General features: G+C 51.0%; 1 protein-coding gene across 1 annotated transcript in view; it reads right to left on the reverse strand.

Annotated features, from left to right (window-relative positions):
* Positions 1-132: 132 nt before the first annotated feature.
* The window catches only part of GFRA4 (GDNF family receptor alpha 4), a 134,418-nt gene continuing 107,167 nt past the window's right edge, over positions 133-27,383 (reverse strand). The window contains exons 4-8 of the mRNA XM_037898360.2: positions 23,195-23,540; positions 13,587-13,696; positions 12,197-12,331; positions 9,480-9,637; positions 133-4,153 (exon numbers count right to left, since the gene is read on the reverse strand). Of these exons, the coding sequence (XP_037754288.1) occupies positions 4,010-4,153; positions 9,480-9,637; positions 12,197-12,331; positions 13,587-13,696; positions 23,195-23,540 (893 nt within the window). The 3' untranslated portion in view covers positions 133-4,009. The remainder of the gene's footprint in view (positions 4,154-9,479; positions 9,638-12,196; positions 12,332-13,586; positions 13,697-23,194; positions 23,541-27,383) is intronic.

The following is a 27,383-nucleotide window of genomic DNA, read 5'->3' on the forward strand; positions in this document are numbered from 1 at the left end:
CATGGCAAAAAGGGAAACTGCGCCCCGCCCCCCCCCACACACACACACAAAGTGATCATATTTTCTCATTGGAAATAAGAACTGATTTAAAAAGAAATGGCAAATGTTGAAATTTTTAATGATTTTTTTTTAATCAATTTCAAATACTGATGGGATGAAATGTTCATATAACAATTTCATCCAGTTTTGTGGAGGGGTGGAAGAGATTTTGTGTGTGTGTGAGAGAGAGAGAGACCAGTTTTGTGGAGGGGTGGAAGAGGTGTGTAGGTGTGTGTGTGTGAGAGCGAGAGAGACTGTTTTTGTGGCATGTGTGTGTGTGTAAAGTTGGCTTGAATTCTTGTGTTAACCCTCCCCACAACATCTTCTCCACCTGGCCATTGCTTAGCATCCACAAGCTTTGCATTTTTAAATTGAGGGACCCCCCCCCGCCCCCTCAGTCCTATAGGTGTATGACACCTACTGGGCTCCCGGCCCGATCTCTGCTGACTCCATCCAGCGCAACCAACAAAATACTCAACAGTTTGCTCATTTCATCCAGACATCAAATTGCATCCACGTCCATTGTAGTTCTGTGACCCCCGTTTGCAGGCGAACCCATCCCATACTTGCCAAGGTTTGGACGCCATAAAACATGGGGCTTTCACAAGGGGAAGAAAGTGAGGGTGAAACTTTTGCCGCCACTGAAATGCGTTGGCCTTGCAGCGCTTGCAAGGATGGTGTGGGGAAAACAATAACCATTTGGCTTACAAGAACTAGGGCTGTTTTGCCCGAACACTAACCACCATGTCTGAGGTGTGAAACGTGACAGCTTGCTTTTAAAGCCCTGGGTTTGAAGGCCCCATTGAGCGCAGCCTTCTGGAGGCTGAGAATGGTCACTGCCTGGCCAGCCGACCCCGCTGCCATTCAAAAAAGTAGCGTTAAGCAGGGGTACCCAAGACAGCTGACACCAGGTCCCTCAGCCAATTTATACCAGCTGAGCCGCTCCCCCCTTACTTAGAGCTAATGCTGCCCTGCCAAGCATGCGAGGACTAAAATTCTCCATACCGACATTAGGGGAAGGCTGGAATGACGTTTCCGAGTGCTGCGGCTGGCTGGAGGGAAAAACCCGCCCGCACTTCGAACACACATATTGGCTAAGGAAATGGGAACCTGGCCTTTCAAAAGCCCCAGAGAGGTGAACTGGACAGTGGGGGGAGTTCCTAGGCGGTGGCCATGGAAATGCCCAGTCTAACCCGTAACGCGGCCTGATTACATGGCTCAGCACATGAAGGTTGGGATGGCAGCCGGCAGCTCAGGATACTGTGGGCAGAACGGCAGGAAATGGCCACACCTAGTTAAAGCCAAGCAGCGTAGTACATAAAGGACTCTTATGAGGTAGCTTCCTGGTACGCAGGGAAGAGCCTTGTCCAGCTGCCTTTGGGTCAGCGTTCAGATCCTGCCTCTGCTGTGCCAGCTGTTGTCAGGATTTACACAGCACAGCTGTTAGTCGTGTCACTTCACACACTATGAGGCGGCTCGCCCATGCTTAGGCTGCTACCAGGAGCTCTATAGACTAGGCTTGTGCATGCCCACCCCATCCCACTAAAAACACAGTGTACCACGAGCTGTGGCCACTGCCTGCTGTTCTCTGTAGCTCTCATCTTCCCGGCTCGGTGCATGACACCAACCGGAGGGTATGTCTGCATCCAGCTTTGTTGTTCCACATTTACACCTGCTGTCCCAGCCCATAAGCCCTGATTTTATGAAGACCTCTGGGACAGCTGAGACCTCTGTAAAACCAGGCCAATGGGATGTTACTGTGCTAAGGTGCACCACGGAAAAACAGCTTTGGTCACTGCAACCCAGGGGTGGTGGTGGGGGAAACATAACAGGACTTTGGTTACACTAGGCTCAGAACTCCAGCGCATCACTCCAAAGTAAGTATTAACTGGTCATATTTCATGCTCGACTAAGGGCCCGGGAATGTTTCTCTTCCGTTGCAATTTTCCTTTAAAATTTAAGCAATCGAGCTAAGAAATCAACTTCTGAGGGGACTGGGAGAGGAGGGCAACGGACTGCAGCCAAATCCCTATCCTGGGCCTTGTGCTTGCAGTGCTCCATTGGGTGGTGCTCGTGATCCCCACCTGCCACTGCTGGGCCGTGTCAAAAGCCTTCCGACAAACCCACATGTCAGGAGAGGGTTGCTGGTGGCGCTGGAGACATGTGACCCAAGGAATGTGCTTCTGGAACCCAGCCGCCCAAAGTGCTGGAGGCCCTCAAGAAATGCTCCTCCGTGGGGCAGCCAGGCTGAGCATTTAATGAGGGGGCAATTCACCAGCATCTCTCTGAGCCTGGTCCAGCACAGAGGCCCCTCAGCTCGGCCACTGGTGTCAACAGGAGTTAGGGGCTCACTCATGACCCTCAGGATCATACGCTCTATCTCCACAGAAAGGTAGGGGTGGCCATGCGGGCTCAGACCCATGGTCCATCTAGCCCAGCAGCCTGTCTCTGGCAGTGGCTGCCCCCAATACACCAACAGAGGAAGCTGCAATAAATCCTGCAAACAGCAAGCATAGAGAACACTTCTTCCCAGATCCTATTATTTAGAGGTTGACTTAGCATCTGAAGAATGAGGGCATAAGCCAACCTAATGAGGGCAACTTTATTAGCTAACTATTTAACAAGGTGAATCAGAGCAGGCCATGCCCTGATGCATTTAGTGCCTGGATCATTTCATACGGCAGCTGGGTTTTTGAGTATCCCCAAGTGGCCGTTCATCTGGGTGAGTTGGTTGGTTGCTAGGTCTCCACTGAACCTTTTCCAGCCCATCCTTCATTTCTGTGACTAGAGATACCAAGTAAACCACTGAACATCCCTTGTGTCACTAAGGGTGTCTACACTGCAATAGAGCACCCGCAGCTGGCCCATATCAGCTGACTCGGGGCTATAAAATTGTAGTGCAGACATCAGGGCTCATGGGGTCCCAGAGCCCCGACATCTACACAGCAATTGTATGACCCCAATGGCCTGATCCTGCTGACATGGGCCAGCTGCGGGTGCTCTATTGCAGTGTAGCCACAGCCTTTAAGACCAAACAACTCGCTTGTCACAGGTGAGCACGAGTCAAGTGACGTGAACATCAATCCTTGCCTGGAGGCTTACACATACCAAGAGATTATAAAAAGACTAGCGTTGCGTGGGACAGTATATCCTACTCTCACCGCACACTTGGATGCGACAAAAACTACCCCAAAGACTTGACAGGGCCACTTAAGAATGTTCCGGGCTCAGAAGGGGATGCCACCATGAATTGCCAAAGCCGGCAAAAAAAATGGAAGGCGACACACGTGTTTCTTCCTGAAGACCATTAACGCATGAACACGGTTTTCTACAGGAGAGGGGAAAGGGTCAGGGTTCGGCTGGGAGTTACACGCCAGCTACACAGGATGCTGTCAGGCATGTTGAAAAACTAGCTAGGTCAGGGATCGCACGGCCCTGGCTTTGCTGTATCCCGCAGAGATGCCTGGTGTCTCCTTGGCGGGCAAAGGCAATGCCTTGCTGACAAATGGATGACGGCCTCAGTCTGAGCCAGGGATGGGGTTCTGTTGGTCCTCCTGCAGCTCGGGTCACTGTGTAGAAAGTTGCATGGCGTATCGCGAGACCCACCACGTCCCCGTAGGCCAGAGTTTCATGAAACCTTCCAGACAGCTCATCTGTCAGGAGTTTTTCCTCGCTCGGCTGTCTCAGGAGAGCTCGGGGCCTCTGAATCTCGTTTCTTGTGCTGGGCTCTACGAAGGGGCCTGTCTGTGGCTCTGCACCACCATGAACATGCTACAGGGCGCTGGAGACGAGAAGCGAGCCAAGGAGCGGGAAGGGTGACCAGGAGCGAGCTGGTGAGACGCCTTCGATTTTACAAAATAGAATATGTTGGCTGGGGGGGGGGGAGAAGGGCAATTTCCACACACGCCCCGCCCGCCCCGCGACGAGACGCCCCACACAGAGTCACCGCTTGCCGCGTGCTCGCTCCCTTTCACATTGCAAGCAGGAGTGGCGCAGCGAGAGCCATGGAAACCCACATCAGCAGCCACCCCGCAGTGCAGGAGGCTGACGCCAAGCCGGACGTTTCGGATGCCAGTTGGGTGGAGCCCCTTAGGAGTGGCTCCTCGGCAGGTCCCTGTGAAGAGAATGGAGACAATGCTGAGGGTTAACCCCACACTCATCCTCCCACTCCGGGAAAAGACAGGAGCCGGGCGCTGGTGTTGCAGGCGGGGAGGGGTGTGAGGGCCAGGCTGATCGAGGCCTGTTATGAAGCATTGGCCTGAATTCTGGTCTCAAGCCAGCTCTGATGAAGTCGATAGTTACACTGCGGTGAGGGTGGAAGCAGCTCTCATCAGCGTCTAATGGAGGCCTTTCAGAATCAGAGCTCGGGACGACCATTAACAGGGCAAGCCCTGGAGCAGAATGGCCTGACAGTGACTTCACTTTAGTCTGAGGCCAGATAACACAGGCCCAAACACCTGGAGGCTCCTGGGTCATCAAGTCCAGTCTCCTGCTATCACAGGCAACCCTCTCATGCCATCCCATGGCTAAACTTACCATGCCCCATCTTCAAACTAGAGGGGTTGTTTGCTCCCTTCCCCCCATGCCCGCTCCTACTGGGAAGCTGTTCCAGAGCCTCACTCATCTGATGGTTAGAAACCTTCTTCTAATTGCCAGCCTCTGGGTATTCCTGGCCAGTTGATCAATTTGTTCTTGAGCCAACACTGTCCTTTAGTTAAAGTGGTTCTTTCCCTTCCCTGGTGTTTACCCTGCGTATGTATTTATAGAGAGCAACCCGATCCCCTCTCAGCCTTTGCTTTGCTAGGCTATAACCAAGCCCAGCTCTTTGAGTCTCCTTTTATACGATGGGCTCTCCAGTCCCTGATCACCCTACTTGTGCTTCTCGATGCCTGTCCCGTTTGAATTCATCTTTCTTGAACATGGCGACCAGAACTGTACCCAATTGTCCAGATAAAGTCTTACCAGTGCCTCAGACGATGGAATTAATCCTTCCCTCTCTCTGCTGGAAGTACCTGGCCTAATAACATAGCTCTCCCTGCTCAGTGACTGTCATCAGGTGCGTCCATAATACAGAGTTAACTCAATGATCCAAGTTCCAGTTCCCTCCCTGATGTTGGGCGGAAGAGTGGCCACATTGCGAAATGGCAGCGTTTGCTGGAGTGTTTCCTGTCTCCACTGGAGCTGTATGCGGTTTTGTGTGGTGCCCATGTACCCCATACACCTGCGGGGTGTGGTGTTCTGTCCCATCTAGTGGCACCAAGACCAGTTAGAGAGAGAGAAAATTAATGAGTCTTCTCTACAGTCTTGGCTAAAAGCCATCTGGCATGCTTTGGTTGACTTTTAGCTCATGCAGTAGAGGCTTATGCACTAAGCTCCAGAAGTCCCAGGTTCAAGCCCACCTGCCGGCGACCGGAGTCCATCAGTGTTACACCCAGACTTTTGGGGCATATCCCATAGTTCACAGCCCCTCAGGTTCTCTCACTACAGCTCACACCAGGCCTCTGATCAGAGCCACCTCTCCATGTATTAAGAGAGAGGGGGGGTTTGAGGCCTTTTTTGCTACTTCTGTGTAATCAGCTTAAGTGTTTCCTGTGCCCCAGAATACTGTTCCCAGGAGGAATGAACACAGCAGGGGAAGCTCACCTTTAAGCAAAGATGCAGAAGTCAACCAAAGCATGCTGGTTGGGGACGTTATGAACACTGGCTCTGCAAAATAGTCCCGACACTCACAGAGGACAAACACTTTTTGTGGGTTTTTTTAGGCTTGGTTTACTCTTAAAAGTTATATTGGCAGAGCTCCCAATCAGGGGTGTGTGAAAAAAAACACAACGTCCCAGTGACATAGCTATGCCAGCAAAACCCCCAGGGCGGATGCAGCTACGCCCGTGGAAGAGAATGTCTTTCGATGTAAATAATGTCATTGGGGGAGGTGGTGTCCCTACACAGGCAAAAAAGGCCTTCTGTCAGCGTGCGCTGTGTCTACAGTCGGGGCCTGTTCTGACATACCTATGCTGGCCTACGCTCTGTAGTGTGGACGTAGCCTTAGAAGTGGGAGGGGGAGGAGATGGGGTAGGAGGAGTTTAAACTGCGTAGGATGAGAGTTGCTTTGGGACGAAGAATGACTTGGTGTTTGTGGCACCAGACTGGGACCCAGGAGAGCTCGGTGGAGTTCCGGGGTGTGTCATTGATTTCAATCGGTGTTAGGTGCCCAGATACCGCTAAGGATTTATGCTTCAGTTCCCCGTCTGTATAAAGGGGATAATAGCACTGCCCTGCCTCACGGCGGTGAGGGGAGATAAACTCCTGAATGACTGAGGTGCTCAGACAGTACCCTGGCAGGAGCCATAAAAGTACCTAGTTACACACAGGAACAGCCACGCTGAGTCAAACTGATGGTCCACCTGGCTCCGTATCCTATCCCTGGCAGCGGCCAGTGCCAGACGCTTCAGAGGGAATTAACAGAACGGAGCAATTTCGAGTGAGCTGTCCCCTGTCGTCCAGTCCCAGCTCCTGGCAATTGGAGGTTTCAGGACAGCTGGAGCATGGGGGTGGAGCTGTACTTTGAGTCCCCCACTTTATTGCTGGCTGGGCGTTTAATGCTTAGTGACGATATGAACCACGTGCCAGGTCTGAGCAGCCGTCTAATGTTTGGATGCTGATCAGGACTAGCCTTCCTCCTTCAGCCTGCACCATGGGACTGGGACTCTCCTAGGAACAGGCTCTTCCATTATACAGCTGGAAGGACCAGCAATGCCCATGGACAACTTTTCCACCAGTGTCTCTGCACCTCCACTCCCAGAGGGAACCAGGAAGTGCAGAGATACCTGAAATGGAGGAAAGTTACCGGCACGTTTTCAAACCTCCCAGAAGCCTGTGGTTGCAGCTGGGCTTGAGCCCTGGGTGAAGGTTTGAGGCTGTTTACTGTATTCTCTCCACCCTGCTGTGTTTGTCCCCAGTGATCCCATGCAACGTAAGGGCAACACGTGTAACCCCATGCATGAGGGAGCTTGCTCCACAGGCATGCGAGCCAGGGCTGCAGAGATTGTTTCTTGCACATCTAGCTGAGGCTGTAATCTTGGGCAATTATGTCTTCACTGCAGAGTTAATAACCCATAGGGTCAGCTGCCAGGTCTGAGCACCCAGGGTAACCTCACCCGGGGAGGAGCAGCCACACAGCAAAGCCACACTCGAGTTACTGTGTCCTCACTGGTGCTGCCCCCTCATCTGTGACTGGGGACATAGCCCATGGCCCTGTGTGCTGAGATGCTCTAGGAGTGTTTCTGCATCAATGGCAGGAGAACTTGTCTGTCTTTTGGGGGGATTTGTGGGACAGCACTGGAGGACTATCCGCAGACGAGCGATTTTGCCCACATCCTCACCTGCAGAGTGGGTGGGTTCCAGCCTGTGTTAAAGTGAAGCCCAGGCTTTAACCTGCACCCCCAGCTCTGTAAACTATTCTAGGCTTCAGGTACCTCCAAACCAAGGTGAAAGGCTGCAGAGAGAAGGCTGTAGCCCATGGAGCCCAAGCAGGGACCCCAAGAGAGGCACACGATGACCTCTTTACCACATGAGCTTTACCTCACCTGCTGAATTTCTAAATCTGCACAACGCTTAGCAATGACTGTGGAGGCCTCCCTCCCAGAATGGCAAACCCCTTACCATGTTAACTGGTTAACAATTAACTCACCTCTGACACATCCCAAAGGCTAAGCTGGCTCCGTCCCTAATAGAGGGGACATACATCCAGAGTTAACCTGTAGAGGGTTAGGGGTTATTTCCCTCTCTTCCCCGGTTGGCTAGCTTGCTCTGGGGGCTCAAGGGGTATTTCCCCTATCGGGTCCCACCTGGCACCATGGCAGCTAGGGGCAAGCTGGCATGGATGGATGGCTCAGGGTTGCAGGCCAGAAGAGCTGTGCGGCTTTTACTATGCTCTGCCAGTCTACTCACATGTCCGGACAGCTCCAACCTATTGGTGGCTAAAATAAAATCAGCTCCCCCACCATCTCAAAGTGTGGGTCACTGGGCCCCAGTGCTACTGCTTATTCCACTTTAGGTGTCTTCCCCTAATTTCAGACCGCAATCCAATTTACAAAGCCCTCCATAACTCGTGTATAAACTTCAAACGGCACAAAAGCCCCCTCACCACCACCTTCTTGCAAGATTCAAAACAACAGGGTCGAGGGTTTGGGCTAAAACCCAGAAGAGAGCTGGGTTAACTCTGCAGTGAAGAGACACTCCCCAAGAGGAGAACAGCATCTTTCTGGAAAGCAGGGAGAGGTCCCACATGCAACTCAAAGGCCAAATGCAAAGGGAACTGCTGGTAACAAGCTAAGCCAGTTCTGTGCGTCTCTGCAGGAGGATGCAAGTACAAGCCAAAATTGTGGCCATCTGCACTGTGGTGCAGATAAATAGATCTACATGTCAGGGACAACCTGCAAGGTCCTGACAAGCCCTCAGCGCTGCTGCAGCTTTATTTCAATCTTCTCCACCTCGGCTACAGGTAGGAAGTGGCAGGGGCTTGCTCAGTGACCGAGGAGTTTCTGACATGCTGGGCCCCTGCCGTGCAATAGAAGTGTAAGTGGGAAACAGGGCTTCCCAAACTCTGCATTGTGGTTCCACTGAGCCTGAAAGACAGCGAAGGCCAGCTGGTCCGGCCCACGTTGCTGGAGCCCAGTCACTGGGGAGCTTCTGTTATCTGGCATGAAGTGAATCAGGGGCACTGTTGTTATGTAATGATGAACTAACTTAATAGTTCTAGGACTGTAGTACGCAGTAAACCAGGGTTATCGTTTATTTAAATAATAATCATTGAATATTACTGTCATACACAGAGGCTACACTCGGCCTAACAATAAAATACTACTAATAATTTAACAATATTTTTCTTGTGTCTAGAACCTTTCAGTTGAGGATCTCACAGTGCTTAATGAACATTAACTAACGGTTGACATCCCCAGGATAGAGCAGTGTTATTCCCATTTTACCAGTGGGGAAACCGGGGCACAGAGTGGTTCAGTGACCTGCCTGAGGTCACACAGCCGGGCCAGGAATAGAACCCAGGAGTCCTGACTCTCAAGCCTCTGCTGCCCGCAAAACTATTAACATCACTTACTCCTATCATGACAGACGCACGGCACACTTAGCAGGTGACAAGCTCACCAGAAGAAGAGGAGAAGAGTGAGGACAGCATGGCCTGATGGTTAGAACTGAGTTTATTAAAAGAGCTTATAAAGGAGGAGGGCTTGGGAAGGGCCTGAAGGAGAAGGGCAGGGTGTGGAAGGGGGGAGTCAGGGAGTCTCAGGTAAGTGGCAGGGGCTGAGTGTAGAGGGTGCAGAGGGCAGCAGAAGGAGGGAGCTGAGGTCCAGGAAGCCGAGGGGGAGCGTGAATTTGCTGCGAGCGCCAGTACAAAGGCTCCGTGAGCTCCTCGGTCTAACCCCTACCTTGGTGGGCTGGAGCCGCTCAAAGATGTTCCCTCTGAGGGTGGTGGCGGCTCTGTTGGAGTTTCGCTCCTGCTTGTACATCTGCGTCGTCGGGGGCACGGACGGGGCCAGAGCCGCGTTCAGGTACGTCCCGTTGCCGAAGGCCAGGATGGCATTTTCTTGGCAAGAGGGGGAAGAGCCGTCAGAGCAAAGCTCTCGAGGAAAGTGTTAACGTCCCGTCCCGTCCCCTCCGCCCCCAACCTCTCCCGCCACCCCCAAACCAGCGCCTCCCTCCCCAGAACAGGCTGGGCACGGACCAGCCATCGCCTCCCACTGCCGCTCCTGCCAGCCCTGCCTCCCTACCCAGCGCCGCCCTGTCTGCCCACCCATGTGCCCTGCCTCCACTCACGGGCGGGCGGGGAGCCGCGGGGCAAGCAGGCGAGTGGGGGCAGAGCTTCCCAGCAGGGTGTGGGGGACAAAGCCACTGAAGGCAGAAGTTGCTGCCTGGCCCTGCTGCCCCAGTGGCCAGGAACTCTGCCCCCTCCACGCGGAGTGCGCCTAGGGGCTCCCTCCGAGCATGGGAGAGGAGTTACCCCACATGGTGTTCTGTCCCCCCCTACGGGGGCTCAGCCAAGGACACAGGTTGATGAGCCCACTATGGTCTTGGCTCTTTTCACTCAGGCAATAGCGGTTTGGGCCCTGCTGCCAACACCCCACCTGGGGCAAGCCGTTACACCTGCCAGACCCCAACAGCCACTGAGCACAGGACAGGGAGCCAGGAACCCCTGAGTTTTAATGACCCAGTTCCCTCTGTGACCCCGGGCCAGCCACTTACCCGCACTGAGCCTCAGCTTCCCCTCCCGTAAAAATGGGGAGGACTGTCCTGGGGGGTGCCGAGAGGCCAAATTCAGTCAGGTTTGTAAAGCCCTTTAGAAAGGCTAGGCATGGTCTCCCGGATTCTGTGGGAGTGCGTAAGTTTGGCAGCCATTTCCACTGCCCCACACAGCCAAGTCCCGCGGGCAGTCCGACCATCAGAACCAGCTGTGGATGGGGAGCGCCCGGTAGGCTGGGTTCCCCTTGGCTTTTCCCCAGGTGGAGTCGCCTACGGAAATGTGCAACATGCTGGCACCCTGGCATCCCCCACCCACTGACCCCAGTGCATTAGACCCAGCGATTTCAGCCAGGAGTTAGGCTCCTAAATGCCTTTGAGGATCTGGGCCTAAGTGACTCCACGAGGGGCTGAGCGGAGGGAATCGGGCCCTGGGGGCTAACCCAAGAGCGATACTGGATGGGGCATAAAAATCAACATGGAACCTTCCCTCCTTCCTGGGCAGAGCCACGGGGGCCGGTGCGTGCTGAGCAGCAAGGCGATCGCTCACAGCAGAACGTATGCAGTAACATCAGGGCATAATGCATTTACAGCAGCGGTTAGCCCAGCGGGCAATGGGAGCTGCGGGCCCTCATGGCGTCTCAAAGGCTCAGGCTTTGTATGGGAGCAGCTCACGTGGGCCGCTCAGCCCAGCAGCCAGCTGCAGATTCTCTCCAGCTAGAGGATGCACAGGATTCCCTCTTAAACATGCACCATGCCACACCCTGCCGTCAACACATGGCCTCGCATAAAGCCCTCTGCCCGATGGTGCTCTGCGGCTTCACAGCCCAGCGGCCGCCTCCTCGCAGGTCCTGACGAGAAGCCACCACGCAGACTTGGTGATGCGTTCGTTATCTGAGCACAGGACGGCTGTGGTTTCACGCAGGATCACGCTGATGGGAAAGCCTGGCTGAGAGAGGAGAAACACGCAGCCCTCTTCGGCCAGAGCAACAGCAGCGCAGGAAAATGCTGGTGAAGTTAGTTTCTCTTGGCACAAATGTTCCCCCTTGTCGGGTTTTCTCAAGCGTGATAGTCCCAGGGCCTCGCCGGTAGCTGCTGGATGGAGCGCATGTCGTCTCAGGACGCTGATGGATTCTGACATCTTCAGCGCTTGTTGTCTTTTCCAGGGCTATAAAGACGTTTCTAGCCAGCCTACATAACTCAGACAGCCTCATCTCACACTTCACCTTCTCCGAGCTGTGTCGAGGGCTAGGACATCCATTTTACAAAACAGTCCAGCAGGCGGTGCGCTGGCCAGGGATAGAGCAAGCCCGCTGAGCTCTCCTTGGGGGTTCTTGGGCTACATTTTAAGTGTACTTGTAACTAGTACAGGACAATGGCTAGGACACCAGACTGGGAGTCCGGAGAGCCAGGATCCAATCCCAGCGCTGACAGTGCCCCGCTCGGTGACTGGGGGAGTCACGTCTCGTCTCAGTTCCCCTCCTGCCCTTTGATGGCTTTGTCTATTTAGGGCAGTGGCTGTCTCTCGCTAGCACAGTGGGGCCCTGATCTCAGCTGCGAGTACTCGGTGCTCCTGGAAAACTCCGAAGGGCCAAAGTCCGGCTTGTCTAGCGTGGATGTGCCGGAGGCGAGAGGGCACTGGGAACCCCAAGCGACCCCCGGGGCAGCTGTAATTTGTCTGGGCAGCACGAGGACGAAGGCTAGCCGTGTCATGTGCAGCATTGCTAGCCTGTAGGGGACATGTCCGGGGACGGGCAGGCACAGGTAATGCTCTGACCGCTCCACCTACCACCCGGCAGGTGCAGAGCTGGTGGCAGGACCTCCTTGCACATGGCCTTTCCGTCCCCCTTGCGAGAGGCACCCAGGAGCCCCCCAGCCCTACAGTGGACTTGCCCCATCTGATACTTACGGAGACAGAGGTTGTCGGTGAACAGGTGCAGAAAGCTCTCGCACTCCTCCTGGCGGTTGCCACTGGCATTGCAGGTGCACCAAGGCGCGATGCTGGCGGTCGAGTTGTCGATGTAGTTCGGTGTGATGGGACTACCTGCCAAGAAGGACGGAGCAGGGTTGCTGTTGCTGGAGGAACCAGCTGAGAACCAAAACCACACGGGCTCCCCAAAGCAAAACTTCCCCCCACTCAGCCACTTTCCTGTGGGTTCCATGCTGCTCCCCTTAGATCTGCCAGGACCTCTTTCCCTTTGTGGTTGACCTGCTAAGAAGTGGGGAACCTTGCTTCTTTCCTGGCCATGTTTCCAGGTCGATTCTGCTCTGTTCACATATCCAGCACAGCCCACGGTTAGAGGCCAGGGTGATGCACTCAGCTAGTGACATTACACCCTCACTTCGCTCCCTGTGCTACAACACTGTATGTCTTCCTGGAGTCCTTAGTCTGCCTGGTGTGTAGCCCTGGGGTATGCAGCAGCCCTAGACTTCCACAGTCTTGTTCAGACAGAGAGACTTTGCCCATAGCCATGGACAGGTCAAGGCTCCAGTGAGGGAGGATTAATACTGAATGGCTCCATAGTCTAAAAGTTCAGGATATGCCCAGACTAGCCTCTCCTTCCCATTTCCCTAGCCCACTTCCCAGGCTCCAGCAGCGGTCAGCTGGCTTTTCCAGACTGAGCCATGCTATACTGAGAGCTCCTGCCTCAGGCCTGAGCCAAAGCCCTCTGAAGCCAATGGAGGGGCGTGGAGGAAGGTGGTTTACACCTGGCTCCACCACAGCGGCTGTGACGTGATTGGCAGACGGGGTCTTCCTGGTGACCTGGGACTGCCAATCCATGGACGCTCAGGATCTGGAAACATGGGGGAGTGGGGACTGATGTTCCAAAAATATGCCAAGCTTGCCCTTGTACTTTGGGAGCATTCAACACGAAATCGTTAAATATCTTGATCTCATGGACTGTACACTATACGGAACATGGGCAGGTACCTCTCAGGTGGTGAGGATTAAGGAGTGACACCTTTTCACCCATTAGGACCAGACCTGGGATCTGCTTCCTGGGTCCCTTTGAGTCAAATCTGCTTTTTCTGCTGACCCACCCAAGTGACTTGTTACCCGTTAGCCTTGCAGAGCCAGCGCAGTGATGGGAGAGCAAGCTGGATTCTCATCTGGCTCATGGGCATCCTCACCGGGATTGTCAGAGGAGCTCTGATTGCAGAATCTCTGTTGTCAGTGAGGATGCAAGAGGCAGAAGGGACATGGAGCGTGCTCATTTGATCTGAGCGGCTGGCAATGGTCCAGAACGGGAGGTGAGAGAGAAGAGGAGAAACAACTGAAGGGCACAACAGCCTCATACCTATGATTCCTGTGTACGCCAGCAGACAGGCAGCGTAGTTCTCCCTCCTGCAGCCAGTCGCAGACGGCGGGGAAGGCTGGCAGTTAAACTGAAACTCTGCATATCGGGACCTGCATTGGACAGAGAGCGTAAAGGGAGATGTCACCGCTACTTAACTTGCTGCATTCACTGCACTTGCATATAAATAGGCCCACTGATATGCTCGCTGACTTATGTCCTAAACGACCTACAGTGAATAGCTAAGAACGGCCATACTGGGTCAGACCAATGGTCCATCGAGCCCAATCTTCTGATGGTGGCCAATGCCAGGTGCTTCAGAGGGAATGAACAGAAGAAGGCAATTATCAAGTGATCCTGCCCCAGTCACTGAGTCCCAGCTTCTGGCAGTGAGAGACTTAGGGATACTCAGAGCATGGGGTTGCATCCCTGACCATCTGGGCTAATAGCCATTGATGGACCTAACCTCCAGGAACATCTAATTCTTTTTTACCCCAGTTATAGTTTTGGTCTTCACAACATCCCCTGGCAATGAGTTCCACAGATGGACTGTACATTTTGTGAAGAAGTTCTTCCTTTTGTTTGTTTTAAATCTGCTGCCTATTAATTTCATTGGGTGACCCCTGGTTCTTGTGTCATGTGAAGGGGTAAATAACACTTTCTTATTAACTTTCTCTCCACCATTCATGATGGCATTGACCGCTAGCATATGCCCCTGAATCATCTCTTTTCAAAGATGAACAGTCCCAGTTTTTTAAATCTCTCCTCATATGGCAGCTGTTCCATGCCCCTAATTATTTGTGCTGTATTTCTCTATTCTTCTTCCAATTCTAATATTTCTTTTTAGATCATCTGCAAACTTTCCCATCTCACTGTTTACCCCTTTTTCCAGATCGTTTATTAATATATTGAGCAGCGCTGGTCCTAGTACAGATATTCCCCCCTGCCCCCGTTTACATTTCTCCACTTTGAAAACTGACCATTTATTCCTACTCTTTGTTTACTATCTTTTAATCAGTTACTGACGCATGAGAGGACCTTCCCTCTTATTTTGCTTAAGATCCTTTGTTGAGGAACTTTCTCAAAGGCTTTCTGAAGGCCCAAGTACAGTATATCATACTTGGATCACCCTTGTCTACATGACTGTTGACCTCCTCAAAGAATTCTAATAGATTGGTGAGGCACGATTTCCCTTTACAAAAGCTGTGTTGACTCTTCCCCCAACATATTGTGTTCACCTATGTATGTAATAATTCTGTACTTTACTATCATTTCAACCAACTTTCCAGGTACCGAAGTTAGACTTACTGGCCTGTAATTGCCTCTGGAGCCTTTTTTAAAAAGTCGGCGGTACATTAGCTATCCTCCAGTCATCTGGTAAAGAGGCTGATTTAAGCGATAGATTACATACCACAGCTAGTAGTTCTGCATTTTCATATCTGAGTTCCTTCAGAACTCTTGGGTGAATAGCATCTGGTCCTGGTTGCTGGGGGAGAAGGCATATTTAGGCCTGACAGAAGCCAAGTTTGTAAGAGTCTGTTCTGATAATGTTTAACAGTGTAAGCATAAGTAGAACTGCCTATGTGTAAGAAATTGCGGAATAATCATGTTTGTGAAACCAAGAGAAGACAAAGTGACTAAAAAGCTAGATGGAGGGGTGGAATCGGAGGAAATTTGGTGGCCTTAGAAGGGACAGAGGCAGAGAAAAGGAGATAAAAGAGATATAGGAACTGTATAAGGAGCTGGAGCTTTGGGAACTTCAGCATTTGTTCATATGGATATCACAGTATTGTGGGAGGAAAATCAGAAAGTGAGATTTCGGTTACAGAATCTGTTAAAGTTAAATAAACAACAGAATGAGGATATAGGGGAGGATTTAAAGGATATTCAGGATTTTAGGATAACAGGACAGGTGTTTAGGGAAGTCAAAGCAGCAAATCAATGAAATGGGAAAAATCCTGAACCAACCTCACGTATCAAAGGCGATTTACCTGCTCATGGGATGGCAGCTTCCTAATACAGGAGCTACACAGGTAGGACAAAAGGAAATTCAAGGTGGGGAAGTACCTAGGTTCATAACAGAGAAGATGCTAGAACAATGGACAAAAACAGAAGGAGCTTGATGCAGGGTTAGGCGCTGCTCAATGGTCTGTTATGCTGAGAAAAGGTGCAAGCTTGATGAAACATGGATTCTTTCATGGATTGGGGGGGAGCTGGAAAGCCCCAGATACTTCATGTTGTTCCAAGAGGCATGGTACCTGGTTATGTCATTGTGATGTACTGCAGAGTACATTGCCAACATGTGGGTCCATATGCTGGCAAAAACCCCAGAATTGCACAGTAGGGATGAGGCAATGGGGACAAGGTCAAACCAAGGTGGCAAAAGCTGGAGAAGGCAAATATTGTGTACCCTGTTGGGTCGGGCACTTCCAATATGGGACACAAACATATTATTATGACTGGCCAATGTTCTGCTTAGATCCAAGAAAGCTTACCCGAATAGAGGACAAGGCAATTTTTCCCAGTTCCCCAGCATGAGCTCCACAATGTATCAGCTGGTGGCCCCCTGACTGGTACTGCCCTGAACAGCTAAGCCATGTCATACCACAATTGCATTAAATGTGCAGGCCTTAGCGGAAAGACATCCAGAATGTCTGTGGACCTTAAGGCAGGAGAGTCGAAATATTCCACGTGACATAGGATCCACTGGGAAATGGGCCATGGTAGGAGTTAGTATACGATACTGGGGAAAATCCGTGAGTATGCAGGATACCAATGGGCTTTGTGCAAGTCAGACTAGCAGCGGTGTTAATCGCATCAATTTAGAAGGACAGGAGCTTGGTTAGGCAGCTAGGAAGGAGAAGAGTATATGAAATGCAGGCTTTGATGAAGCCTTAGAAAGGATTTTATGGCTTCCCAGTGGGGAGCGTAGGCATATTTAGGCCTGACAGAAGCCTGCTGTGGATTTTAAGAGTCTGTGCTGATAACATTTAATGGCATAAGCATAAGCAGAACTGCCTATGTGTAAGAAATTGAAGCATAATCATGTTTGTGACAACAACAACAAAAAAAAAAAAAAAAAAAAAAAGAGAAAGTAACTAAAAAGCTAGAATTGAACGGTTTGAACTAACGCTAAACCTGTACTGGTGGGTGAGGAGAGTTAACATGGAAATGAGAGACCAATACATAACAAAAGATAACCGAAAGTCATAAATAAGTTTGTATAACAAAGGAAAGTTGAAACTAAGTTATCCAGTGCTGGAGGCAACTGTGATGAGATCATGCCAATGAGTTTCCCACTGGTGAGAAATTGATCACTACTTGCTGAGTTCAGAGTAACAGCCGTGTTAGTCTGTATTCGTAAAAAGAAAAGGAGTACTTGTGGCACCTTAGAGACTAACCAGTTTATTTGAGCATGAGTTTTCGTGAGCTACAGCTCACTTCATCGGATGCATATTCATATTCATGCTATGCATCCGATGAAGTGAGCTGTAGCTCACGAAAGCTCATGCTCAAATAAACTGGTTAGTCTAAGGTGCCACAAGTCCTCCTTTTCTTTTTACTTGCTGAGTGTTTTGCCTTAATAAAGATTTGTTAGACCCTTCTGCTGAGTAAGTGAATCTCAGTCCAACACTGGTGACTCACTGTTTAATTTTTCAATTTGTTCCAAAATCTCTTCTACTGACACCTCAACCTGGGACAGTTCCTCAGACTTGTTACCTAAAAAGAATGGTCCTGGAATCTCCCTCACATCCTCTACAGTGAAGTCCAATTAAAAGAATTCATTTAGCTTCTCCGCAACAGTCTTCTCTTCCTTGAGTGCTCCTTTAGCATCTCAACTGTCCAGTGGCCCCTCTGTTTGGCAGGCTTCCTGCTTCAGATACACTATTTTTATTTTTGCTGTTGGTTTGTGTCTTTTTCTAGCTGCTCTTCAAAATTCTTTTTTGGCCTGCCTAATTATACATTTACACTTGACTTGCCAGAGTTTATGGTCCTTTCTATTTATCTCAGTAGAATTTCACTTCCAATTCTTAAAGGATGCCTTTTTGTATCTAACTGGTTTTTTTTGTTGTGGGGGGTGGGGGGAGGCTTTTACTGTTTTGTTTGATTTGGGCAATGCCTTTAGATTGAGCCTCTATTATGATGCTTTTAAAAGGTTTCCAAGCAGCTTGCAGGCATTTTATTCTTGTGACTGTTCTTTTTAATTTCCATTTAACTAGCTTCCTCATTTTTGTTTACTTCCCCTTTTGAGGTTAAAAGCTACTGTGGTGGGTTTCTTTGGCATTTTCCTCCGTATAAGGATGTTAAATTTAACTGCATGATGGTTATTACCGAGCGGTTCAGCTTCTTGGATCAGATCCTGTGCGCCACTCAGGACTAAATCAAGAATTGCCTCTCTCCTTCCAGGTTCCAGGACTAGTTGCTCCAAGAATCAGTCATTAATGGTGTCTAGACATTTTCTCTCTCCATCCTGTCCTGGCGTGACGTGTTCCCAGTCAATATGGAGATAGTTGAAAACCCCCATTATTATTGGGTTTTCTGTTTTTGTAGCATCTCTAATCACCCTGAGCATTTTTCAGTCACCATCACCAGGCTGGTCAGAAGTTTATTCCTACTGCGATACTCGTATTATTCAAGCATGGAATTTCTATCCAGAGATTCTGTGGTACTGTTGGAGTCATTTAAGACTTTTACTGTATTTGACTCTACACTTCCTTTCACATTTAGTTGCGGTGTCCCCGCCAGGCTCAAGGAGGCAGGCTGGAAGGCAGGTTTCCACTGCCTCATAAGGCTACATCAGCTCCCATCAGTGTGAGTTGCTGAAAATGGCCAAACAGACCCAGACTCCTGTGCCAGGTGACCCTCCCCTTGCCAGCTTCCCCAGGTGAGCCGAGACCCTTGCCAGGTGACTTTATTGCCAAGGTGACCTCTCCCCTGACAAACTAGCTCTCCTGGATAGGAGCTCGTCTTTTCTGGAGTGATTACATTTCAGTGGTCAATCGTTTTAAGTCAATGACACTCTTCTGTTGTTCTTTAGCCACCAGCTGGTGGGATTTCAGCCAGCTTGCATGTGGCCCATTTCCAACAGTTGACAAGAAGGGGGTGAATATCAACAGAGGGAAAATTACTTTTTGTACTGTTAACGAGACTCACACCTTCTTGTCAACTGTTGGAAATGAGCCACATCCACCCTAATTGAATTGGCCTCGTTAGCACTGACCCCCCCACTTGGTAAGGCAACTCCCATCTTTTCATGTGCTGTATATTTATACCTGCCTATTGTATTTTCCACTCCATGCATCTCATGAAGTGGGTTATAGCCCACAAAAGCTTATGCCCAGATAAATTGGTTAGTCTCTAAGCTAGCATGTGTGTGCACAAGGGTTGCCGACTACCCGGATCACTTTGAATTCAAGGGGTTATAGCTGGGTATAAAATGGGGTTAACCCGGTATTATTTTACTCTGTTTCTTTAAAGAGCTGTGCTTTTGTTCATGGCTCTCATTTTGGTTTCTGTGCCTTCTGCAGACTTTGACCGGATCTCATATTTCCTTGCTGCTTCGGACGTTGGCTCCAGAGGATACATTTATTATCCGTTCGGAGACCAACGAACTAGCTAATTAACAGCTGTGCTTCTTTAAGGCTGTGAAATCGTTCCCATCCTCCAGGAAATCAACACAGTCCCCTCTGTACCTCCGTTTCCCCATCAGCCTAGCTTATTTGTGTTTCCCCGGGGGGGGGGTAACACTGCTAAATTTCAGATCCACTGGCTAGCTGTGTGAAATCCTATAGTACCTGGAGTAATGGCCCTGGTTTGCCATTTTCAGATAAAACTTAAGCCAGAGGGTCTAGCCACTCAGTCATTAAAATTCCTATGGTGGAAATTCCAATGTGGGGAATTATGTTCTGCTCCCCCTGCAGTTTCAATTGGAGAAATCATTTGTCATTCCTCCTCTTTAAAAGCCAAGTGTTTGGCATTACCGCTGCAGGGTGGTTAATGGGCTCTACCCCAGGAAGAGCTGCAGCAGGGTGGGTAAAGTAACTCACTCTCTCTCTAATCTGTAAAGTTCTTTGAGAGCCTTAGGGATGAAAGTAGCTATAATGAAAATACTAACTAACACACACACACGTTGACACACCTACCCATGTACATATAGTGTCCTTCATCTAAAAGGATTTTTTAAAACATAATTTCACCCTCCTCATACTGCCATGAAAGAGACACTATCATCCCCATTGTAACTGATTTATCCAGGAAGTCACTGGCAGACCTGGAAATAGAACCCAGGAGGGCCAATGCCCAGTGTCCTGATCCAACTACTAGGCAGCACTGCCTCCCCGGAAGTGGCTGGCGTTATATCACACGCAAAGTACCAGCATTCTCGAAAGGGAGAATTTTACCACTGCCGGCTCTTTGGTTAAGTTGGAATGTATCCATTTGATTGCTATCATTAATTATTTACAGTGCAGCAGTGCCCAAGCATGGACCGGGCGCTTTCAGCCACATGGGATGGCACATTCATTCTCTAATGGCAGATACTGTGCCACAGGGGTGAGATGCGAACCAGGAGGCTAGATGAACGGGATGTGGTGGGGGAGAGGGTTACAGAAATTGGGCCACACGGTGGGTAGGGTTCCCCATTAAGTACACAACTACCCCCACTAAAATCCCCTTCCAGCACAAATAACATTTTGTGTTCATTTTAGTAGCCTTCTGATTTTGGCGCCTTCGGAGTACACTTGGGTCTTATTTTCAAGCTTTTCTTTGCAGTCATGAAGGCTGGAGACTTAGCGTTCACGAATAAAAGTGAGATTCTCGTGCAAGCTTTGGATTCCAGCAGATGGGGCTGTCCAAAAACCACCACCAAGTAGCACAACACGAGCAATAAAATCGCAGGAGTTGGCAACTCCGAATGAGGGGACGGAAGTTGGTCCCCGCTCTGAAAAAGCTCAGGATGCCGTGCGCGCACCCCTTTGCCCTCCGAGGGCGCGGTTACGCTGCAGTCACAGGGTGTGATTGCAGCTCATGAAGACATTCCCGAGCCAGCTTAACCCAGCTAGCCCAGGTCCCAGAACAGTAAAACAACAACATGGACTTCAACTCTGACTGTTGTGGCAAATTGCCGGTACGATTATGATGGGTCCCACGCTTCCTCTTCTGGGGAGGGGGGCAGAGGGAGAAGGACTTCAAATCCAGGTTTTCTCACCCTTCCCCCCCCCCCCACATACATACAAACTCACTCTCCTGCTGGCAACAGCCCATCCCCCTTTGAAACCCCTCTTTATAATGCACATGATAATCAAGGTGGGTCACCTCCAGCACTAATCCAGGTTTTCTCACCCCCCCCCTTTTTTTCAAAAAACCACACACACAAACTCATTCTCCTGCTGGCAACAGCTCATCTTACAATGTGCACAGCAATAATCCAAGTTTAACCAGAACGTCTTGGGGGGGGTTTTGCAGGAAAAAAACAAGGGGAGACAGGCTACCTTGCATAATGACTTAGCCACTCCCAGTCTCTATTCAAGCCCAAATTAATAGTATCCAATTTGCAAATGAATTCCAATTCAGCAGTTTCTCGCTGGAGTCTGGATTTGAAGTTTTTTTGCTTTAAGATAGCAACCCTCATGTCTGTGATTGCGTGACCAGAGAGATTGAAGTGTCCTCCGACTGGTTTATGAATGTTATAATTCTTGACATCTGAAGTGAGCTGTAGCTCACGAAAGCTCATGCTCAAATAAACTGGTTAGTCTCTAAGGTGCCACAAGTACTCCTTTTCTTTTTTCAGGGCACTGTTTCCTGCCCCTGAACTAGGGTATTTACTGTCCCACTAGTAACCCAGAGAAGGGTAGTGGAGAGGGAGGGACCCAGGCCCACCCTCTACTCCGGGTCCCAGCCCAGGGGCCCTAGGGATAGTGGTAAACCCCTTGAACTAGTGCTTCCTTCCCCTGGGCTACTTCCCTCTCCTGCCCTTCAGCTTGTGGGGCTTCCTGCCCTCCCTCTGCACAAACCAGGTGTCTCTTTACCTAGTGTCTGTCTTCTAGCCAGCCACGGCACTGCTCCAACTCCTCCCAAACTGCTCTCTTCTCCAACTCCTTCCCCCGGTTGATTGAAGCAGGGAGGTTTTATCAGGTGACTGGCTTCAAGTGCTCTAATTGGCTTCAGGTGCTTTTAATTAATCTATAGAAACCTTTCTTCCCTCTACAGGGAATAAGGCTTCTCCTCAAGCTGGGACTTACATATCTCTCCTATATCACTCTCCTGTTGCCTTCTGGCCATGCTGTATCACACTGTTCAAGCTTGTGCAATTAAGTAATTACTAAGTAATTACTTGGGCAGCTAATCCATGCTGAAACTCATGGTGCTTCAGCTTCCCTGGCTAGCTAGATTCAAGGTAGCTCAGGGATGTCTACTCAAGCTTTGATCGCACTCCAGGACTGCAGCGTAGACACATAAAAGCAGCAACTCCACCAAAGAGCTGGGGAAGGCATCTTGGAGCAGGGATAAATCTCCTTGAAAGAAGGCAGCTGTGGAAAGCCTGGCACACATCGTGCATCGTGGCCTTTCCAGCGAAACTTTTCTGAAGCTTTGTGGCTTTTAATAGAGGTCTCTGGAGAGAAATGACAAAGGGACCAATGTGAGGGACCCCTCACAAATTATTTTTGGCCCAGGAAAACTCAGTAGTTTCTCTCTCTCTCCTCCTCTCTCTGTCTCTCACACACACACCCTGCCCATCCTTAGCAGTTATTTCCCATTCTTCATAACAGCACCAGCGAGAACAACACGCGAGTTCCGGCTCTGACTTCTCTTAGCAGGTCCATAAACAGATGCCTTGAGACCGAGTCCAATCCTGCCAAGGGCGTCTGAGTCAAGAGCCATTTTCTGTGACCAGGTGCTGTCTCCCTTGCCGATGCTGCTAGGGTTAAAGGCGGGGCTGGAGACATAGGCAAGCCACTGAATGGCCCTGCAGTCTGCCACTGTTCCTGAGGGCCCCCACCCCATTTGCTAGTGATGGGTACAGTGTGCACCCCTCCCCATTATCCCTCCTGGTCACGCACAGGAACTCAGCATCTGGTTCCTAGTGAGGCTCTTGCTTCCTGTTTCCCTACACAGAGAGGTGGTGTTGCCTAGTGGGTAGACATGTGCCTTGTAGTCAGCAGGGTTGGGCACTGCTCCCTGATTCACTGCATAACCTCGGGCAAGTGCTTGACCTCTTTGTTCCTCAGTTTACCCCTTAGCGGTAACAAAGGTCAAATGCCTGCTGAGAGGCTTAGCTGGCAGCGCTTGTAAATTGCTTTGGGATCCTTGAGACAACAGATGCAATTAATACAGCCTGACATTAGTTTTACCTCCCACCTTTCCAGCTACCATACCTGAGGCAAAAGGGGGACAATCCAAGCGATTTGCCTCAAGAATGCACCATGAGCATCTCACCCTACGTTTGACCCTGGGCTCCTCCTAGCCAACCCTTTGCTTTAGCCCCTGGAGCAGAGGGTCTCACTTTAGGGCCTGCTTCCACAATGGAGTCACTGGAAGGACTCCCCTCAGGTTTCAGTGGGTTGGACCAGGCCCTCCATGGGGTGGGCCCCACTGTGCTGCGCGAGTGTTACCTGCAGACGTAGTTCTCCCGGCAGGAATCCAGGGGGGTCAGGCAGTTGGGCTTCTCCTTGACCTCGTAGGAGCAGGCAGGGACAATGGTCTGCCGGCGGCGCTCGGCGCAGGCGGTGTCGTCGCAGGGGCAGAAGAGCAGCTCGTGCGTGTACTCAGGGGGCACGCGGTCGAAGAACTTGCGCAGGGCCTTGTGGCACTTGGAGCGGTTGCAGGCGTCGGCCCGGGCCAGGCGCCGGATGCAGAAGGAGACGTACTCCGTCCTCAGCCTCTGGCACATCTCATCCACGTTGCAGGCCTTGGCAGCATCCAGACAGCGGTTCACCTGCGTCACCTCATTCTCGGAACCTGCATGGCCGGGAGACCCCCAACAAAGCTTAGCGTGGGCCTTCGCAACACCAGCACCCGAGGGGCCGCCAACCCTCGGAGGACAGCGGGGCTGCCCCCTGGTTAACCCAGAGCCCGGGGAGCAAGAGGAGCTGGGATTCACCCTGCGGTTAATAATTTAGCCCTGACGAGGCTGTTAAAAAACTAGCTCGCCTAGCACGTGCAGTGGGGGGCGCTGTTCCAGGAAGGAGGGGGAGTTTCTGGTCACAGGCCAGGTACGGGCCAGGTTAAGACTCTGGATTGAAGCAAATATCACCTCCCCCAGCTGTGCTGAGAGCCCTCATCCCCACTCAGCCTGTCCCCCTCACTCCGATCTTGAGCTGGCAGTGGAAGCAGCTGTCACCTCCGGAGGGGGAAGGAGTGGCTCCAGCTAGGGAGGCAGGGCTGCTGCCAGAGAGGAGATGGGTGAAAAAGCGCCAATCAGGCAGCAGGTGGGGGATGGACTGCTGGCTATCCCAGACTTGGCAGTGCCAGCCCCCATGCTCCCCTCCCCCAGCCCCTGCAGGCTATCCCTGATATGTGAGTTCCAGCTCTCCCCCAGCTAGCCCCCATTGATTATCCCTGACCTGGCAGTGCCAGATGCTTGACCCCTCTGACTATCCTGGACCTGGCAGAGCCAGCTCCCCACACCCCTGCTGGCGGTACCTTTCCTGGCATTGCCAGCTCTGCCTATTGGTGCAACATGTCATGGCTACGCACACACGCCAGGCTTCTGCAAAATCATGCGCGTCGCACCACAGACCGCTCGGGAAATTTCGCTCCCCCAGAACCCCACAAGTCTAAAGCTTTGCCCTGTTCCAGGATCTCAAAGCATGTTGCAAACATGAAGTAAGCCTCACAACTCCCCTGCGAGATGGAGAAGCACAACTGCCCCCCACCCTCAGATTACAGAGGAGGGGCACCCAGGCATAGGGCGAGGAAACAAGTCATATAGCGAATCAGTGACTGGCAGAGGTGGGAGTGGAACCCAGGCATCCTGGCCCAAGCTGCACCCCAAGCCACGCCACATGCCCCAAAAGGACAAATGAAGGCTGTCTGCAAATATTGTAAACTGGTCAAAAAGTGACCTCCTTAAGATTATTTGTCACAACACTTTACACTCTGTGGCGCCTTTCAAGAGAGGAAAAATCCCTGGAAAAATCATGGAGCAGGTCCTCAAAGAATCAATCCTGAAGCACTTACATGAGAGGAAAGTGATCAGGAACAGTCAGCATGGATTCACCAAGGGAAGGTCATGCCTGACTAATCTAATCGCCTTTTATGATGAGATTACTGGTTCTGTGGATGAAGGGAAAGCAGTGGATGTATTGTTTCTTGACTTTAGCAAAGCTTTTGACACGGTCTCCCACAGTATTCTTGTCAGCAAGTTAAGGAAGTATGGGCTGGATGAATGCACTATACGGTGGGTAGAAAGCTGGCTAGATTGTCGGGCTCAACGGGTAGTGATCAATGGCTCCATGTCTAGTTGGCAGCCGGTGTCAAGTGGAGTGCCCCAGGGGTCGGTCCTGGGGCCGGTTTTGTTCAATATCTTTATAAATGATCTGGAGGATGGTGTGGATTGCACTCTCAGCAAATTTGCGGATGATACTAAACTGGGAGGAGTGGTAGATACGCTGGAGGGGAGGGATAGGATACAGAAGGACCTAGACAAATTGGAGGATTGGGCCAAAAGAAATCTGATGAGGTTTAATAAGGATAAGTGCAGGGTCCTGCACTTAGGATGGAAGAATCCAATGCACCGCTACAGACTAGGGACCGAATGGCTAGGCAGCAGTTCTGCGGAAAAGGACCTAGGGGTGACAGTGGACGAGAAGCTGGATATGAGTCAGCAGTGTGCCCTTGTTGCCAAGAAGGCCAATGGCATTTTGGGATGTATAAGTAGGGGCATTGCCAGCAGATCGAGGGACGTGATCGTTCCCCTCTATTCGACACTGGTGAGGCCTCATCTGGAGTACTGTGTCCAGTTTTGGGCCCCACACTACAAGAAGGATGTGGATAAATTGGAGAGAGTCCAGCGAAGGGCAACAAAAATGATTAGGGGTCTAGAGCACATGACTTATGAGGAGAGGCTGAGGGAGCTGGGATTGTTTAGTCTGCAGAAGAGAAGAATGAGGGAGGATTTGATAGCTGCTTTCAACTACCTGAAAGGGGGTTCCAAAGAGGATGGCTCTAGACTGTTCTCAATGGTAGCAGATGACAGAACGAGGAGTAATGGTCTCAAGTTGCAATGGGGGAGGTTTAGATTGGATATTAGGAAAAACTTTTTCACTAAGAGGGTGGTGAAACACTGGAATGCGTTACCTAGGGAGGTGGTAGAATCTCCTTCCTTAGAGGTTTTTAAGGTCAGGCTTGACACAGCCCTGGCTGGGATGATTTAACTGGGACTTGGTCCTGCTTCGAGCAGGGGGTTGGACTAGATGACCTTCTGGGGTCCCTTCCAACCCTGATATTCTATGATTCTATGATTCTATGATTCTGTGAGAGCATGTCCAACTGATTTCCAAGTGATTTGATGAACTCTGCCCCTGCCAGAAGTGCTATGAGGGAGACTAGGGCACGGTGGGGCCTGAGCCCGTGAGCACTGAAGATGCCCGTAAATGTCAGTGGGCTATAGATGATGCCAGCGGTGGGTATCTGAGGAACAGCACGCAGCAGGATGCAGAGGAGTTCTTTACAAAGAGTGCTGTTTCCTGCCCCTTCCTCGGAAGCATTTGGCCACTGTGGAGGTGGGATACTGGATTAGATGGACATTAGGGCTGATTCAGGCTGGCAATTCCTCCTCCAGAACCTACTACCACTAAAGACAAGTGCAAACACTCCATTTGGGTAAGCCAGTATTTCCGAAGGGTGGGCTGAGCCCCTGGGGTGGGGTGGGTCTCCCAGGACTGGCCAGGGCTGTGAGAGGCGTATACATTTAGGTGGGCAGGCCTGTTACAGTGCATTGCGAGGCACAATGGGGGTGTGACCGGTATCATTTCCCCAAAGGGCAGCTCAAGCTGGATGAAATCTTTTGCCATGGACTTCAGTGAGGCCAGGATTCCGCCCCCCCCATCATGACTGGCCCTTATTTCTGTGACGGGCTTAACGAAAGCCCCAGTTCTCTGTGACTCTGTGCTAATAACGCTATTTCAGACTATTGTGCCCTCACTGGGAGTAATGCACGGGGCTGGAGTTTGTGGAGACTAGCAAGGCACGTGTTTGTGGCACGGTAGCACTGAAAGGACCCATTCAGAATTAGAGCCTCACTGTACTGGGTGCAAGGTCCTTAGACACCCTCATATCTGAGCACCTCCCCACTGTTCAATATATTAATCCTCACCACACCCCTGTGAGGCAGGGCAGCACTATTATTCCCATTGTATAGATGGAAAACTGAGGCACAGAAAGACATAGTGACTTGCCCAGGGTCACCCAGGAAGTCTGTGGCAGAGCAGAGATCTGTGCCCGCATCTCCTGAGTCCCAAGCTAGCATCCTAACTGCTCAACCATCCTTCCTCTCCCACCGGCTGTAAAAAGCGCACCATGAAAGACAGTCCCTGCCCAAGGCCCTCACAATCTAAACAGGGTCAAGACCCAACAGGGGTCTGCAGAACACAACAGGGGTGGGAGAGGTGGGAGCCTGACAGAGACAAGCCCGCAAGGTCACACAGCTTCACAGCAAAGTGCACAAATTAGAGGCATCAGAGTCTTTCATAAGAGAAGAGCACAAGAGAGACGGGTGGCTTGGTAATAGGCCACCTGCCCAGCCATTAGCCGGAGGATGGTGTCGCAGCTGGGATGACTTTGAGAAAGGTTCTGACGGAG

Source organism: Chelonia mydas, chromosome 4 (assembly GCF_015237465.2).
Source record: "Chelonia mydas isolate rCheMyd1 chromosome 4, rCheMyd1.pri.v2, whole genome shotgun sequence".
NCBI classification, from domain to species: Eukaryota; Metazoa; Chordata; order Testudines; family Cheloniidae; genus Chelonia; species Chelonia mydas.